The sequence below is a fragment of the Arvicola amphibius genome, chromosome 4, assembly GCF_903992535.2.
Source record: "Arvicola amphibius chromosome 4, mArvAmp1.2, whole genome shotgun sequence".
Lineage (NCBI taxonomy): Eukaryota > Metazoa > Chordata > Mammalia > Rodentia > Cricetidae > Arvicola > Arvicola amphibius.
This window is the reverse complement of record NC_052050.1, coordinates 83,830,728-83,848,900: the sequence shown is the minus strand read 5'-3', so window position 1 is coordinate 83,848,900 and position 18,173 is coordinate 83,830,728. Positions and strand designations below refer to the sequence as shown.

Genomic DNA, 18,173 nt, shown 5'->3' with positions numbered 1-18,173 from the left:
AAGGCATGTTCTATCACAATCAGCCCCTAAAAATTTATTTTATTTTCTAATGTCTCCTACACAATGATGCTTGATACAAACAGATACTCAGTAAGAAACCATGAAATGAATGAAGGAACTAGAACCTTCCTGGTAAAAATCTACCTTGTAGAGCAAAATGCAACAGAGGATTCCTCCATACCCGTCCAAGAAACATGTCTGTTGGGGGTCAGGCGTAACTCTGTATCCTGGGACTTTTATGGGAATCTAATGTTGCTATTGACACTAAATAAAGGCAAAGAATAGCCCTCTCTGGGAAGCAGTCTGACAGCTATGGTCCACCTGTTATCTATGGGAGCACATTCAGGTCTTTGAATGGCTTGGGAACTCACATGGCTGAGGACATAGCTCAGGGTCATGCGAGGGCCCGTAGCTCCGTGGCAGAGTGTTTGTCTAGAATACATTGCCTGCATTCCAGTCCCAACATCACAAAGACAAAACAACATGAAAGTCATTTAAGGGTGTTATTCTGCCTGGTGTGACGGCACACCATTTTAACCCCAGCGTCTGAGAGGCAGAGGCAGGTGGTCCTATGTGACTTCACCTGTCTGCATAATGAGTTCTAGACCACACAGGGCTGCTATATAGTAAGACCCTGACCAAAAAAAAAAAAAAAAAATGCCATTCACAATAGCTAAGAAATAGGACCAGCCTAGATGTCCGCTAACAAATGAACGGATAAAGAAAATGTGGTCTTTGTACTCAAAATGATTTTATTTAGTTGTAAAGAAAAGTGGAATCATGCCATTTGCGGGAAAATGGATAGAAATTTTCATGCTAAGTAAAATAAGCTGGACTCTGGCAAATGACATGTTTCCTGTCATATGGGAATCCTATTCTCTCTCTCTCTCTCTCTCTCTCTCTCTCTCTCTCTCTCGTTTCTCGAGACAGGGTTTCTCTGTGTAGCTTTGGAGCCTGTCCTGGAACTTGCTCTGTAGACCAGACTGGCTTCGAACTCACAGAGATCCACCTGCCTCTGCCTCCCGAGTTCTTGGATTAAAGGTGTGCATCACCATTGCCTGGCTGGGAATCCTATTATTATATATGTGTATGTGTGTGTTTCAAGTAGAATTATGGCACTCATATTGCTTTTCAGAGAAGTTCTTCCATGTCTCTGAGTCTAGTGTCAAAGTCAAGACTGACAATGAGAAGGAAGGAAGAAATCCTGAAAGAGAGAGAGAGAGAGACAGAGAGAGAGAGAGAGACAGAGACAGAGACAGAGACAGAGACAGAGAGACAGAGAAAACAGATATGATATAAAGCCAGAAGGGGGGCTGATGTGGGGAAGAGAGGAACAATGGTGGGTTGGAATGTAGTATAGCTGGGGGGCATATAAGAAAAAAGTATGGAAATGCTATCATGAAACCCATTGATTTGTATTTTAAAATACCAAGTAAATAAATAAACAAAAAATAAAAATAAAAAGGAAATACAGGTTTGAAATTACTTTGAAAAGTACACTGGGGGTCTGGGGAGAAGGCCCAGACAGTAAGTGCTTCCTTTGTAAGCATGAGGACCTGAGCTCAGATCCTCAGCACCCACACACAGTCCTGGGTATGGCAGAAATGCCTGTAATCCTAGCGCTGAGGAAGCAGACACAGGCAGGTGCCCAGGGCTTGCTCCAGGCTCAGCAAGAGGCTCTGTCTCAAAGCATAAGGTGGAGAGAGACTGGGAAAGATACATTGCTCCACACATATACATATACATGCACATGCATACAACACACACATGCACACACACCACACCGAGAGAGAGAGAGAGAGAGAGAGAGAGAGAGAGAGAGAGAGAGAGAGAGAGAGAGAGAGAGAGAGAGCAAGCATAAATGTCTGGCTTTAGTTTAGCAGCCCACCCACTGTGGCCAGGCAGGTGGACAGGGCACTGGTTTCCATCTTGGGATATTTATGGCCACTTGTCATGACATTTAATACCACTTCCAGGTGTCACCTGCAAAATTATTTATTTACTAACCTAAAAAACAAATGTGTCCCCCTTTTTTTAAACTTGGGAAGGTGCATTTAGAAAAGGACCTCCCTACCGTTGTCACACAAACCAAAAACTAACTGTAAAACTGAAAGAGAGGAGATGAAGCCATGTGCTTTCCTGCAAACCCCATTGAGGGCTCTGCCAGAGAGTGAGCCTTAGACCAGCTCTCTTGGCTGAAAGATGTTCAAGGGGGGTTGCTACATGCCAGCACTAAGTGATGGAGCTCCGAGACCCTGAGAAGTGACTACCCCTGCCCCCATGCTCATGACACTGAACCCCTTGTTTGTGTACCATGTAAACCTACCCAAATTTCACCAGAGACATACAAGACTTGTGGGGAATGTCAGGAAAAGCATGCGAAGTCCTTGTCTGATGGTGGCGGGTCTTCTATCAATCGGTTGATTTCATTGGTTAATTAATAAAGAAAACTGCTTGGCCTAATATGTTAGAAAATAGGTTGGTGGAGTAGACAGAACAGGAAGAAGGAAGTGAGGTAGATGGCTCAGACAATTGCCCTGCCTCTACAGCCAGATGCAATGAAGCTCCAGCCTAAGATGGACGTATGCTAGGATCTTCCCGGTAAGGCACCACTTCGTGGTGCTACACAGATTATTAGATATGGGTTAATCAAGATGTGAGTAAGAGGCTGGAACTAATGGCCAGGCAGTGTTAAAAAGAATACAATTTGTGTGATGTTATTTTGGGTAAAGCTAGTCGGGCACCACGGGAGCAGGGCGGCAGGAAGCTGGCCCACAGCCTCCTCACTACAGAATGGCACCCAACGTGGATAACTGAATCCAAAGAAAGCTTGAGAAAGCTTGGGAAAGAATAGAGTAAAGCATGGCTTCTTGGTAGCAGCAATTTCTCGGGTCTGAACGTGTGTTTTTCGGTTTTCAGCCATAGCAGGCAAAAAGCTGTGCTGTTTTAAAATGCCAGCTTTCTGGGCCATCCTGCCAGGGCAAACTCTGACTCTTGCAAGCAGTCAATCCTGACTATGGAGCTTTTGATTGTTGTTTGACACTGTTGCAGCTTGCTTGCTGGCAGGGACCTTGAACCTCCACAGAGTTGTGGTGATAAACATGGCTACAGCCCGTACCTCAGCCACAAGGCGGGAATCGCAGAAAGCTGAGGAATGGGCTGGATCTAGCTGTCAAAGCCACGGCTTTAATCCTACTAATATTGCTTGGTGAATTAAAGACTCGTGTGGTCATAAAAGAGAGAGAGACACAGTAAAGAGAGATTCAAAAACAAAGAAAACCTCTAAATGATTTACACTGTGTTAAAAATATATGCATGCTAAAGATTAAAGTTCTTAGGGTAAAAAAAAAGAAAGAAAGTAGTTGGGTGTGGTAGTACACACCTTTAATCCCAACACTCGGGAGGGAGAGGCAGATTGACCTCTGTGACTTCAAGGTGTGGTAGCACACGCCTTTAATCCCAATGCCTGGGAGGCTGAGACAGACAGATTTCTGAGAGTTCAAGGACAGCCTGGTCTACAGAGTTATTCCAGGACAAAGATGTACAGAGAACCTGTCTCAAAAAATAAAAGTAAAAATAAATGAAATAGAGGTTAAAATAAAGCTGGACAAAGATGGAAAATACGCAGAGAATCTTGATACTGTATACTATTATGCTCTCTTTGAATTATCTGAATGCTGAGGAAGGAGCAACAGCTGTTAAAAGATATTTGTTTATAAATGCTGCTGAACTAATCCAAGAAAGATATCTTGAGAATACCTTGACTTCAGAATTTGGATTTAAGGATATGATACTTTGGAAAAGAGATTCTTTTGTTTTTACAGAAAATGAGACCCTATGGATTGCATCTATCCCAATATGGTATGACAGACCACGGCCTCCTGAAAGGTTGCTGTGAACAACTTCAGAAAATTACATCACCCAACTGATGACTGAGATGAACCTGGCACACAGGTTACACCATGAAAGATCTGATTAACAGCGTCCCCATTCAGCAGGAAGCAGTTTGGAGAGAAATAACTGCGCCCATTTTCCCAAATATTGTTTATAAATGTTCTTTTACATTTAAAGGGGGAGATGATATAGATATGAATAATTTGCATTGGTATAGATTTTAAGGTCAATTTTGTTATATGTATATGTATTTCTGCTCTTGATTAAGGTAATGTGATTGTGTAGTTCATTTTAAAAATGTAATGTATAATTAAGAAATATAGGTTGTTAATGGATAATCATCGATAATAGTAAAGCTTATAGTCATGTTAGTTAGATTTTCTAGATATATAGAGATATATTTTAGTTAGATAGGCATTCCTAATATCTTTCAAAGACTACAGAATATTCCACTTAAATGTTTTAATAACTTAGGGCTTTTCATGACAATGAGACACGTCTGCTCCTGGCAGCACCAATCTACTTTAAGAGGAAGATGGGCATCGAAGAGGATCCTTACGGAGTTTGACAGCCATTTGGGCAAGAAATGCTCACAAAGAACCAGCAGAGAGAGGACTGCTGAACTTGCCTAAATGTGAGATTCTTTCGGGTTCCTGACTCATGAAAGAGTCTGCGAGACATTCTACAGGACACAGCAGATAGTGACTGAACTGCCTTTGAAATTTCCTGCATCATGGAAATGTCTCCTGGAAACTATGGGCCTGTAGGCCGAAGATGGATGCCCCAACAGTACCAAAGAACTTTGGGTGACTGTCCAGGCAGCGAGATGTCTCTGTCATTTTTAGAGTTTTGGAAGTAGCTTACTTCTTGTTTACCTAGGTAATATTATATCTTTCTGGAGTCTTTGATGGAGTTGAAGAATAGATAGATAGTTATAGTTTTCCTTAGTTATGATAAAAGATAAAGTAGATATAAATATTGTAACTGTAATTTTTGCATAACTGTTTTGTTATATGTAATTTTACTATGTTAAAGTTAAAGCCTTTCCTTTTTGTTTAAACAGAAAAAGGGGAAATGATGGAGGCGGGTCTTCTATCAATCGGTTGATTTCATTGGTTAATTAATAAAGAAAACTGCTTGGCCTAATAGGTTAGAAAATAGGTGGGTGGAGTAGACAGAACAGGAAGAAGGAAGTGAGGTAGATGGCTCAGACAATTGCTCTGCCTCTACAGCCAGATGCAATGAAGCTCCAGCCCAAGATGGACGTATGCTAGGATCTTCCCGGTAAGGCACCACTTCGTGGTGCTACACAGATTATTAGATATGGGTTAATCAAGATGTGAGTAAGAGGCTGGAACTAATGGCTAGGCAGTGTTTAAAAGATTTGTGTTATTTTGGGTAAAGCTAGTCGGGCACCACGGGAGCAGGGCGGCAGGAAGCTGGCCCACAGCCTCCTCACTACACTTGTCCTCAACATCCTCTTCCTTCAAATGAGGAGCTCCCGCCCTACCCTATGCTTTCCTCAGTGAGCAAGTCTCTGAGCAGAAAAGCTGTTGCTTTAGAGTAGACTTACTTATCTGGGGAGGGGAGTTCCTGCCACAGCCTAGTGTAGGTCAGAGGACAACTTGTGGGGGTTGGTTAGCTCAGGCTGTCAGGCTTTTCAGCAAATGCCCTACCCACTGAACCATCTCACCTGCCCAAGACCAGGGATTTTTAAAGAGCACTCCTGTGAATGGGATCTGTAAGGTTAGCTCCTTTTTCCTTCTTTTCCTTTTCCTTGTTGGCTTCGTTCCTTCTCTTCCTTTTCCTTCTCCTGCTCTTTTAACTTTCCTTGTTTGGTTTCTTCCTTCTTTCATTCCTTCCTTCGTTCCTTCCTTTGTTCCTTCCTTCCTTCCTTCCTTCCTTCCTTCCTTCCTTCCTTTCTTCCTTCCTTCCTTCCTTCCTTCCTCCTATGCTGAGAGTCTCTGAAGTTTCTGATACTTTGTTTCTCATGGTAAACCTGTGAAGCCTCTGTTTTAAGACATGTGTCATATCCTGGACCCTTCAGGGGCAGTGCAGGTCCTAGTCCCTTTGGAATGGCAAGTGTGATGGAAGACAGGTCCCCTAAACAAACGGCCTGCCCAGAGATGTGAAGACGAGGTGGGTGCTACCAACCCAGCCCCTCATAGCTACCTTTTCTTTCTCATACAGCACGGGACCACACCACCACCACTGTCATGGCTGCCATGGCTGCCACCACCACCAGTGTTCAAGCTCTGACAACTGTTGCAGCATCTTCCAGTGTTGAGGGTAAATATGCAAAGAAGGTGATATGAAATAAGTGTGGCTCTCCTCGGAGAGATTAAAGACACAGTCTCATTCAGCTGCAGTATGCCTTTGGCTTGTGCATTCAAGACTCTTCAGGGAGGAAGGGTAAAAGGGAACATGGCTCACTACACTCGTAGAATGTTTATTTACCTCCAGTGTCTGGGGCTTATCCCTTACTAAAGGGACACATTAGCTCAGTCTGAAAGTGCCTCTGGAGGTTTCTCCCAGAGTCTCAGAACAGTATCTAGCATGTCTCCACTCCACTGCCGCTCTCGTTAAGGAACGTGTGATCAGCCCTCACAGTGTGCCTGGCTGAGTCACTGTTTTCACACTCCGTGAGCTGAGTGTAATTATTACCATCATTTTGAAGTTGAGGAGACCAAGGATCAGAAAGCTTGAGACGTTCATGTAAGTCACACAGCAAGCGAGCGGTAAGGCCAGAATCGGTGTCCGGGGAATGTACTCAGACTCTGACGTCAGAAGGACGAGGTGGAAGATGGGTAGTGCTCCGGCTGGCACGGGTCGACTGTGTCCAAGATTGAGAAGTTTCCTCTGCAATTTCCCCCACGCCAGTGTTCTTGGATGGACTTGGAGCATTTCCTACATTAGGAACAGTCACTTTCTTTCAGAGAGCTGTTTCCAAACAGCACGGGCTCTTCTGGATTCCGGAGAGAGAGCGATGGTCCGTTCTTTGCGTTCCTCCTTACTACATCTTTTTTAATTTTGTGTTTTGAGACAGAATCTCTCTGTGTCGGCCTGGCTGTCCTGTCCTGACTACATCTTAATTGCCTGAGTAGCAGGTCCAACCACTCTGCGAGTCTCCTAAGCGGCAAATGACGGCTGATTTAGACAGGGCGTGCGGGTGAGCCTGCGCTAGGGCTCATCTTTGCTGAGCCCATTCTCCAAGGGTCAGCTGGTGGGAGCAGGAGGCTGCAGGTGTGGTCCTGCCTGCCCTGGCTGTTCTCCCAGTTCCCTTTCTCAGCTGCTACTGCAGCGTCTGTGAATCCGCCCTTTATTTTAGACTCTCTCTAATTGTTTCTGGATTCAATTTGGCTGGACTTCGTTCAAATTGATTTGATTCCCACTTATCCAGTCTCCATGAAGCCCTGAGATTAGGAAAGCCATCTTGCTGTTCAGAAAACCCTGATAATCACATTTTTCTTTTTCTTTTTTCTTTTTTCTTTTCCCAGAGAAGTAGGACCAGGGCTAAGGGTCTTGGTGAGTCTGTGAAAAGTTTCATTTGGGCCTTGGGAGCAGCCGGTATCTACGCGGCCACTTCTGTGGGCTTCTCTTCGCTCACTTCTGGCTGGGTAATTTCTAGGGAGGCCAGTGTTAAACAAGGCAGTGTGAGGCATATTTGTGCGGGACAGGATTTGTTCCTTCTTTCTTCAAGCTGAGACCTCTGTGCTCTGCCTCCACCATCACTGGGTGTCTTCTCAAATATGCTTCTCTTCCCTCCTCCAACTCAAAAAGGTCTCTACACCCATGTCACCTGCACAGCCAGGCTTTCTAAATAAAGGGGCACTTCCGACCGCTCTTCTGGTAACCCTCTTTTCCTGTTTTATTTGTCTTCATAGCAGTTACCATTGCACGTGTGTGTGTGTGTAGGGCTTTTCTAGAGATATTTTAATTGGAAATGGTAGTGAGTTGGAGACAAAGTCCTGCCAAACAATGGGGAGAGAGGAAGGCTTGGCAGGGTGTCAGAGCAGGCAGCTCCTGATGAGACATAGGGAGGAGCCAGCTTTAGCCACAGGCTCCAGCTGCTTTGCTTGGCTGGAGATGTTGGTTTGGGTTCCTAAAGGTGTGCAAATTGCCACAGTTGATCCTAGAAGTGAATAACTTGTGAGAGGCACCAAGGCAGCCCTGGGCTTCAGGCAGCTCTGGCTTCCTTTCCCATTCTGGGGGATGGACAGGTCATCTCCTGAGAGTGAGTACAGCTATGGTCTCCTGGAACTTGGGAAGCCCTGGTCTTGGGTTTTCTTCATTCTTCTTCTGTGGCATGCACAGCCAGATGAACTCACCTTTGCCTGCTTGCTGGAAGTTGGCCCTATTGGAGCCCATCTGTCCAATACTAAATCCATCTACATATCTCCATTTCTTTGTCTTCTATCTTCCCTGAGTACAAGCTATTTGTCCTGCTCCTGATTGCCTTACACTTACTACACCCAACATCTCCAGCATCTCTAATGGATGGGTGGATGAATAGATGGATGGATGGACAGAGGAGTGGGCAGGGAATCTCATTTCACCAACTTCTCACTTATCCTGTGAAATAAATCATCCTTACCCCACAGTGCCTCCTTACGTACCCATGTGCAAGCTTCTTGTGTCCTGTTGACTTTTGTTTATAGTCTTCTTTGATGTGGGAGTGTCATCTGTCTATCTGTTGTTTCATTGGTTAATTAATAAAGAAAACTGCTTGGCCTGATAGGGCAGAATTTAGATGGGCAGAGTAGACAGAATAGAATTGTGGGAGAGAGAAGGCAGTGACTCAGAGGCCATGGAGCTAGCAGTCAGGTCAGACATACTGAATCTTTTCCGGTAAGCCACCACCTTGTGGTGCTACACAGATTATTAGAAATGGGTTAATCAAGATGTGAAAGTTAGCCAGTAAGAGGCTAGAGATAATGGGCCAGGCAGTGTTTAAATGAATACTATTTGTGTGTTTTTATTTTCGGGGTTAAGCTAGACGTGCAGGAGCTGGGTGGGACGAAAAGCAGGCCTGCTCACCTCCCCTCACTACACTTCTTTCAGCCTTGAGTGAGCATAGCTCACACTCCTTCTTCAGGCTCAGTTTGACACAGGCCCTTCTATATTGTGCCATATCTTCAAAAATATGAATACACACACACACTCACACACATAGACACAAACGCCAGTATATACACACAGACTCTTTCTCCAACTCTTTCTTTCTCTCTCATACACAGTATACACACTTACTTGAGTGTAATTAAGTGTGTTTCTTATCCACTGCTGTATCCTAAGAATCTTCCATGGCACTACTCTATGGATGCTTTTTGGGTAAATAACTGAGCAGATCTCTCTGGGAACAGAGACTTCTTTCTATCTGTGACAATACTTGCTCTCTGTAATGTGTTTCACCAGGGACACCTCTGAAGGTCAGGAGCAGGGGCATCTGTGCTAACTCACTGCTTTGCTAGTAGTGATAATATTGGCACGGGGAGAAGTCAGGCCAGGGCTTTACCTAGAAGAAGCTCCCTTACTTCTCACTATTCCTCCATAGGGTGCCCTTCACAGAGAAGGAAACTCCCTGCAGAGACTGGGCCACTAGCACTAGGCCTTTTGGTTTACTAACCAGAGAGAGAGAGAGAGAGAGAGAGAGAGAGAGAGAGAGAGAGAGAGAGTTTGAACTGTACATTTCTGCTATAGGTCTCTCTGCCAGCTGAGTCCTGGTGGGCTAGGAAGGGCTTATTTCAGAAAAGTTATTTCAACAGAACAGATGTGAAGTGGTCAGAAAATGCCCCAGAACACCTGCTTCATGGTCCCTTCATCTTCCTGGACATGATCCTGCAGTGCCCTGGGTTGCCAGCGCTAGAGTTTGGCCAGCAAGGGTAAGACCCTCCCCCAGATGGCTAGCAGTCTCCAGGACAGCCACCTCCCAGGGAGTTACTGCTGTCTGCCGACAGCCAAGTCTTACCTGTCACGTAGTTCTTCAAATCCAGCTCATTGCTGAGCGGATTGTTGTTCTTGAACATGTACAGGTTGAAGGGGGCCGGCTCCTTGCCCACATTTCTCCACATGGTATAGTCAGGGGATGTCCACCGTCCTGCTAGCACGTCATAATCACGCTGAGTAAAGTGGACAAGCTTGGTGAGGGGGTCGTAGAGGCCGCCGTGGAAGCCAATGACCATCTGAAAGTCAGGGTTGGAGTCATAGTAAATCTCCCCATAGGCCGTGTATTGCAGCTGCTTGATCATGAGGCCATTGATGCTGAACACAGCCAGAGGGGTCCCTGTGTTATCTGAGGCCACATAGTACTCCTCCCCGCTGCTGCTCTCCATGGCAAAGAGGTGGCCCTGGAGGTCATAGTAGAGCGAGGTGATCTCGGAGTTGGAGTGGTTGTAGACATGGGTGATTCGCGTGGGGTTGTGGAGGTCAGAGTAGAAGTACTGCAGGTGGTGGCCCAGGTTGGTCTTGTAGGAAGCCCGCCGGCCCACGCCATCATAGCGGTACTGCACGCTCCACCCGCTGGCCTTGTTGTATGCTCTTGTTAGCAGGCCCTTGGAATTGTACTCGAAGATGTCCGACCCTCGCTGGCACAGATAGCCGTCATCATCGATTTTGTACTGCACGTCTCCCAGCCTGGTTATCCGGTCACGGAGGTCATAGCGTAGGGGCATGAGGCGAGCACTGTTTCCCGGGTTTAGCAGGTGCAGGTTCCCATTGAGGTCATAGCTATAGCGCCAGGTAGGCCGGTCGTTGACTGCCACACTCTGGAGCTGGCCATCTCCGTCATAGTCATAGGTGTACTTTGTGGTGTTGGCGTAGGGTCCTAATTTCAGTTCCCGCTTGATGACCCTGCCCATGCTGTCGTATTGCACTGTCATCCAGTACATGAGGGACCGGAACATCTCATATTGCACTTCCTTGATGCGCCCATGCGTGTCAAAATGCTTGCTGAGCGTCATGACAGCGGTGGTGATGATCTGGTTGATGTCGTAGTAGATGACCCCAAACTTGCCGAAGTGTTCCACCTTGCCAGAGATCTCATCGTAGCGGTAGAGGTCAACAGGAAGGGGCGTCTCACTGATGACGGGCTTGATGCTGGCGATGCGGAAGCTGTTGTCGTGATAGGTGTAGTCGAACCTGGCGTTGATCATGCCTTCCTCAGAGAACCTGTAAATCTGCTTGTCCACAAGGGGCCCCACTTTCCGGTACCTGATGGTACAGGAGAAGCCCCCGCTTTGGAGATTGACCATCTTCAGCACGCCAGTCGTCTCGTCGTACCCGAAGGTGACAGCTGTGCTGTCGTAGACGATCTCCGATAACTTGGAGAGCTTCCCGTACTTGTAAAACACCTGGCGCCCCGTGCCCAAGAAAGATGTCTTTAGGATGCGGCCATCGTCGCTGTAGTCAAAGATGACAGACGCGTTGCTTTCAGGCGGGTTGTAAATGTTTCGGATGTAGCCAATGGAGGTGTGTGTGGACATGCTGTGCCGGGCCACACTGGGCATGGTGACGGCGTGGAGGCGGTCAGACGAGTCATACTCGAATATGTACTGACGCTGGCTCTGCAGCAGGAGGACCATGGACTGGGGAGGAAATAGGAACAGATGAGCTGATCTTTTTTGACCAAGCACTCAAGTATTAGAATTAACCCCATTTCCCTGTGTGTCAGTCCAAAAGTCATGGAGGGTAGGGAACTTTTTCTCCTTTGTTTTTCTTTTTGTTCTTTCTTTTCTTTTCTTTCATTTTCTTTCCTTTCCTCCCTCCCTCCCTTCTTCCCTCCTTCCCTCCCTCCCTCCTTCTCTCCCTTCTGAGACAAAATTCTTACTTAGACCAGGCTGACCACAGAAACTCACCTGCCTCCCAAGCACTGGGATTTTAGGTGTGTACCTCTACACTTGACTGTGTGTGGAGCTTTGCCCAAAGACTAAAGGGGCCCATAAGGTACTAATGATTCATGGTGGTCACTCAAAGCAGACCTTAATGACGATCTTATTAGACTTATATATAGTGGGCCTAGGTAGGGCCTGTGGCCCTCAAAGGATGATCTAACTTTGCCTGTAGTGAGTGTGAGGGTCTGGAGTGCTGGAAAGCCTGGGGTTTGCTCCCTGGTTCAATGATAAGAACTCTGTTTAGAGGGGCTGGAGAGATGGCTTTTTGGTTAAGAGCACAGACTGTTCTTCCAGAGGACCCAGGTTCAATTCCCAGCACCCACATGGCAGCTCACAACTGTCTGATGATCCAGTTGCAGGGGATCTGACACCTTCACACCAATGCAGGTAAAATAAAGTTAAATAAACCATAAAAAAAAAAGAACTCTGTTTAGAGCTGACCTGCCATTGGTCACACCGGAGAGAGGTGTGCATGCTGTTTTTACTGCCTTTGATAAAAACTGGAAGCACATCTTCCTTTGAGAAACTGTGAGGAAATGAAATGCCCCACAATCGGTGACACTGGGAAGGACTAGCCTCAGACTCCTGCCTCCCAGGCAGTCACTCCGAGACACTATGGCAGAGTGAGAACAGCATTAGTTAAGGGCTCTTTCTGTAGCGCTAACTTTGTATGGGAGTTACACATGTGTGTATGTGTGCATGAGTATGCACATATGTGTGTATGCATTTCATCTGTGCATGTCTGTGGTAGGACAGAGGTTCACATTGGCTGTCTTCTTCAATTGTTCTCCACTATGTATGTATGTATGCATGTATATATGCATGTGTGTATGTATGTGTGCATGTGTGTGTTTTGACCAAGCACCCAAATATTAGAATTAACCCCATTTCCCTGTGTGTCAGTCCAAAAGTCATGGAGGGTAGGGAACTTTTTCCCCTTCGTTTTTGTATGTATGCATGCATGTATTTTTTTTAAGATTTATTTATTTATTATGTATACAACATTCCTTCCATGTGTGCTTGCAGGCCAGAAGAGGGCACCAGATCTCATTATAGATGGCTGTGAGCCACCATGTGGATGCTGGGAATTGAACTCAGGACCTCTGGAAGAGCAGCTCTTAACCGCTGAGCCATCTCTCCAGCCCACATGCATGTATTTTTGAGACAGGACCTCACTGTGAAGCCCTGGCTGGCCTGGAACTCACAGAGATCTGCTTGTACCTGCCTTGCAGGGGCGGGGACTAAAGGTATATACTGTTGTGTGTGGTACCACTCTCTGTTTTGAAATAGGGTCTCTCACTAACCTAAATTTACCATTTTGTCTAGTCTGACTGGCCAGCAAGCTTCCACGAGTTTCCTGTCTCTATTCTCAGTCCCCCAGCATTGGGATTACAAGTGTGTACCACTCTGTCTGATTCCGGGGATTTATATGTAAGTGGCAAGCACTTTACCTACTGAGCCAATCTCCCTAGCCCCTGTGAGCTCTCCATGTAATGGTTTTGTGAGAAGGAAGACTCTTAGCCTATACTGAAGGTGGAGCAAATGAAAGGACCTGCCCAGGGAGTAGACGTTCAGGGCAGCATTTCAAGGTCACAGCAAGTGCTCTTAAGGGACCTCTTCATTCTGTTCTTCCACTAGGACTATTCTCCAGCAAAAATCCCCAAGTCAGTACTGCCAGATACAAGGGACTAGGCAGAGAGGATCTAATGGCTGCTTTGGCCAAAGTGGGAAAACGTAGCTGTGTGTATTCTAGTTTCCAGCAGACTTCCTGCCCCTAGTGGCTTAATTCAGGGCAAGCAGAAGTGACTCAGCAAGTTCCTAATTCATAAGTAATGCTTTGTCTTGCTGTCAGTGGATGGCTCTGTTGGATTCGACAACATTGCCTTTTCTGTTTTCATTTTTGTTCTCTTAATTAAATAAAACGATTCATCTTTTTTTTTTTTTTGCCATTACTGACTGTCTAGCATCTTTTCCTTCTTCTTTTAGGGTAATAACAATGATCTATGAATAACAGTTTCCTGTGGGCTCTTTCTCCCCATCCATGCTGGGGGAACACGAGGGGAGCCCTGTGGAGTTAGGAAAGACGTTAAGATGACTTATGGCTAGGTGTCTCAGGCTGGCTGGGAGTGAGCAGTGACAAGGGTGGGAAGGGGGAGCAGAAGCCCTGCTGCTGGGCTGTGCAGCATGTTCACCCACCTTGTCAAGATAGGAATAGCTCCAGACTTTGCCATCGGCGAACATGCGGGACACGATCCGGCCCTGCTTGTCAATGTCTGTCCTCTCGCTCATGGCTCCGCGCTGAAGGCCGGCCAAGCGCCCATTGAAGAAGTAGGAGACATTGACGGCTGCCAGCCCACTGCTCGGGAGCCATAGGAAGGGGCGGCCCACCTGGTCATAAATGATCCTCAGGGTGAATTTCCGGTGGTCGTCATAGATCTTCTCTGTCCGGATGTTCCGGTCATAATCAATGGACAGGAGATTCCTCCCATGGACCTGGGGAAACACAAGGGTCCTGGTTTGAAAGGCATCTACCAGACGGCTGAGGAGGATCCAGCTGCGGCCATCGAGGAGGAAGTGTGGGAAGGAAGAAGAAGCATGATATTCCATTTATGTTTTAAGTGTCATCATTTCTGGACATAGAGGAAGTGGCAAGGTTTGCAGTGTGTTCTGGGACCGAAGTGAGGCTGCTTTTGGTCAGATGTGGCTGCCGTGGGGAAGTATGGTTACCTGTGCACCACACAATTACAAAGGCTGCCACACGTCCTGGAAAGTGTGCATGGTGGCACCCTGCAGTGTCCAGAACACACAGCTGTCTATCACAGCCTGACTCGAGGCTTTGGAGTACCTTACTGTAGGTCTGTCTTCAGAACCAGTCACCAGATCTAATAATCTTTAAGAGTAGGTGCTGTGGTTTCTTCTGAAATAGTGTGCAAAGGTGGCTAAAAGGGGGGGTACAGAGGATTCAGCAACCCACATTTTCCAAAGATCTGGGAATATAAAGATAAAAAAATATACCTATAAAAGTCCAATAGGAAGTCTTTTATTTTAAATATCTAGAGGACAATCTTGCCATCGCAAGACGCTGTTGAGGAAACCTCGGCAGGGCTGTGAATTCCAACAAAGGGGGAAAAGTGATTTACTTAGATTTGAAAGGAACAGGGGAACACGTCCAGACATAATTTAATATTTATTTAGAAGTTGATCTGATCAGAGGAGAAGGATTGTCTCAAACGGCACAGCCGGGAGACTAGACTCTGGTTAGGGGCAAAGGAGAGGGACTCTGGGGACGCCCAGAGCCCCGAGTGCATGGCTGCAAGAGAATAAAATGAAGCTGGCTCAGCCCAGACTCTTACAACATAATTTACTGCAACTCCGCACGTCCCTGGGGTGGAGCAGGGGAGACAAAACATGCACTAGACGAGTCGGGAGCTGTCTGCTGCCTCCTCACCTGACCCTCCTAACGTAGCTGCACTTAATGAAGGTGGCAGCGAAGGCGGCAGTAACGCCAACAGGAGAGGCACATGTTCTGAGCGCTAACACAGACAGGGGTGAGGTCAGAGGCTTGGCTGAGCAAAAGCTCAGCGCTCACAAAGACCACATGACACAGGCAGACACCCAGAGGACACGCACTTGTTCGGAGTCACACGGTCGGGCCCTGTGCTTGCTGTATGACCGTGAGGATCTGAGTTCAGATCCGCCCCAAACCCACGTCAAAAGCTCGGTGTGACCGCGTGTGCCAGCTACCTCAGTGCTGTGGGGGTGAAGACAGGAGGATGAATGGGGCTTGCTGGATGCCACCTAAGTGCCAGTTTCAGTGACAGACCCGGTCTGAAGATGAAAATGGTGGAGAATGACAGCAGGATGTCCTCCTGTGGTCTCCATGCTATGGCGTGTGCATGCGCACGCGCGCACAAACACACACACACACACACACACACACACACAAAATCACGCAGCAGTGAAGCAGGTGTTGGTCTGAACTTAGACTTATCTAGTCAACTGCTCCTTTGCCGTTTGACCAGCTTCACTGGTGACCAGACTTCCACCAAGTGCCTGGTGATGTATAAGAGGTTGAAGATCCAGTAAAATGTTCTCTTAGCCCTGGAAGAATCTGTTTGGCAACTTTGGGGAGACTGAGAATAATGTTAGCCCTACAGGGACCTGCATTTTGGGGAGAACCTTTGTGTACAGGTAAGGAACTGCATTTCCCAGCATCCTTTGGGAATAGGAGCGGGCCTACAAATAAGTGGCTGTCTGTCTGAAGAGTTATCCTTGAAAGAAAGCTGAGAAGCTGCAGTTTTTGCTCTTCCCACATTCCACTTTTTCCTAGGTGAAATGCGCACGCAATGACTGGAACCTGGCATCTGCTTTATGTTTATGAGGTAAGGCAATAAGACTTGCCTGGAACTCACTCACATAGCTTATATTGTAGCTCATGAATGCAACAAACTCAGACTTGTAGCAATCCTTCTGCCTCAGTCTCCTAAGTACTGGGACCACAGGTATGAGCCACCATGAGGTGACTTTTGAAGATCTCTAAGATGGTGGTTCAAACAGGAAAAACAGAGCCTGGACCCTTGCTGTCGGTCACCCACACATCCATGAATGGGTCGCGTCTAGGCTTTATCATAATGTGAACTAACATCTTATACAGACCTTTGTTGATTCTTTTAGCTTTGTTTCATCTTGTTTTAGACGTATGAGTGTTTTGTCTGCATGCGTATCTGTGCACCCTGTGTGTTCAGTGCCTCTGAAAGCCAGAAGAGAGTGCTGGATCTCCTGGGATGGGAATTATGTGGGTGCTGGGAATTGAGCTCAAGGCTTCTGGAAGAGCCCTACCCACTGAGCCATCTCTCCAGCCCCAAGCCTGTGTTACTTCTCTGTTTAGTCATAATATTTGAAAACAACGTACAATCTCCTAATACTTTCATTGGTACTGCGTTGGTACTTTCTGTAACTTATATTATTTTAATCTTCACAATTTCTGTAGAACCCCCCCCCCCCGCATCTGTGTGTGTGTGTGTGTGTGTGTGTGTGTGTGTGTGTGTGCGTGTGTGTGCAGGAACATATGTATAGAGGCTAGATGTCAATATTGAGTGAGACAGGATCTCTCAGGGTCTCACCAATTTGGCTAGACCTCTTGAAGCGCAAACCCAGGGTACTGACTCCACCTCCCTAGCACTGGGGTTACAGGCTGCGCTGATGCACACAGCTTTTTCTTGGGTGCTGGTGGTCAGACTCAGACACTCCTACTTGGCAGGTAAATACTTTACCAAATGAGCCATCTCTGCAGCCCCTAGAAACAGTGGTGACTGAGTACTGAGGGGATCACTTCCACAGCTGCCCAAGAGGATTAAATTCAGGGCTTCCAGACGTGCCAGTACCTCGCTGTTTCCACAGAACCTTCCCCAAGAGAGGAAGACTGGATGTGTGGAGCACACAGTGAACCCAGGGATGATGGAGACAGGTACTAAGGTGCCTGGGACTTGAAAGGATAATCGACAATTTAAGAGGAACATTCTTATAAGCAGACTTGCAGAGGCCTGAGAAGAGGGGAGACATAGCAAGAGGGAGGCTTCTTCCTTCCTTCCTTCCTTCCTTCCTTCCTTCCTTCCTTCCTTCCTTCCTTCCTTCCTTCCTTCGTGCTGTCAGAATTCTTGGGGACCTTGTTACAAGTCATTCATCACTTCAGAGCAAGCACTCATGAGAGTATGCCTCGCTAGCGCACCCGTGACCCAGGAAAGATGTTTGGAAAATCACCAGTTGGTGTTGGCAAATGTGAGATTTCTATTAAAAGCCCGGCCCTTCTCGTAATTAAATGTAATAAATTCATTGAAAGCCCCACCAAAGAGTTCAGGCCAGTTGTGTAATCTAATCAAAAATATTTAATTCTAAGGGCAGCGTCTATAAGGAGGGTGCTGGGGTTGTGTGGTGCGAGCCGGTGGAGGGTCCACCAGGCGTGCTCGACTTTCTGGGGGTGCCTGCTCCCCAGTTTAGAGCATGCAGGGGCTTTAATTTAGCCACACTGTTCTCTTATTCCAAATTAAATTACCCGACTCGCAATATTTAAATTAACCTTGAGGCTTCCTGGAGAACATAAAAGTTATTTTGAATTATTTTCACTGCCAGGATCAGCACAATTCCCTTCTCAGCTGGCTCGGCAGGCATTCAGCGATAGAGAAACCAATTTTTAAATTAATACAATTTTGTGTTTGTAAGGAAGCCATTATTTTTAATTATCGGGCGTTTTCCTCAGCCTAGCTTCCCCAGTTAATAAAACTCAGCTATTTAGCATGGTTTTTATTTTTGCAGAGGGCAGATTTGGGGAAATAGTTTCCCCTCTGGGATTTCCCCCCAGCATGTTTTGATCTCACCAAGCGCATGCCTGTC

General features: G+C 46.6%; 1 protein-coding gene across 6 annotated transcripts in view; it reads right to left on the bottom strand.

The window, feature by feature from the left end:
- Tenm2 (teneurin transmembrane protein 2) overlaps positions 1–18,173 on the bottom strand; it is a 961,804-nt gene that overhangs the window by 9,252 nt on the left and 934,379 nt on the right. For all 6 annotated transcript variants that reach the window (XM_038326028.1, XM_038326022.1, XM_038326023.1 and 3 more), the window contains 2 exons: positions 13,980–14,276; positions 9,863–11,477 (listed from right to left, as the gene is read on the bottom strand). In XM_038326028.1, the coding sequence (XP_038181956.1) occupies positions 9,863–11,477; positions 13,980–14,276 (1,912 nt within the window). The remainder of the gene's footprint in view (positions 1–9,862; positions 11,478–13,979; positions 14,277–18,173) is intronic.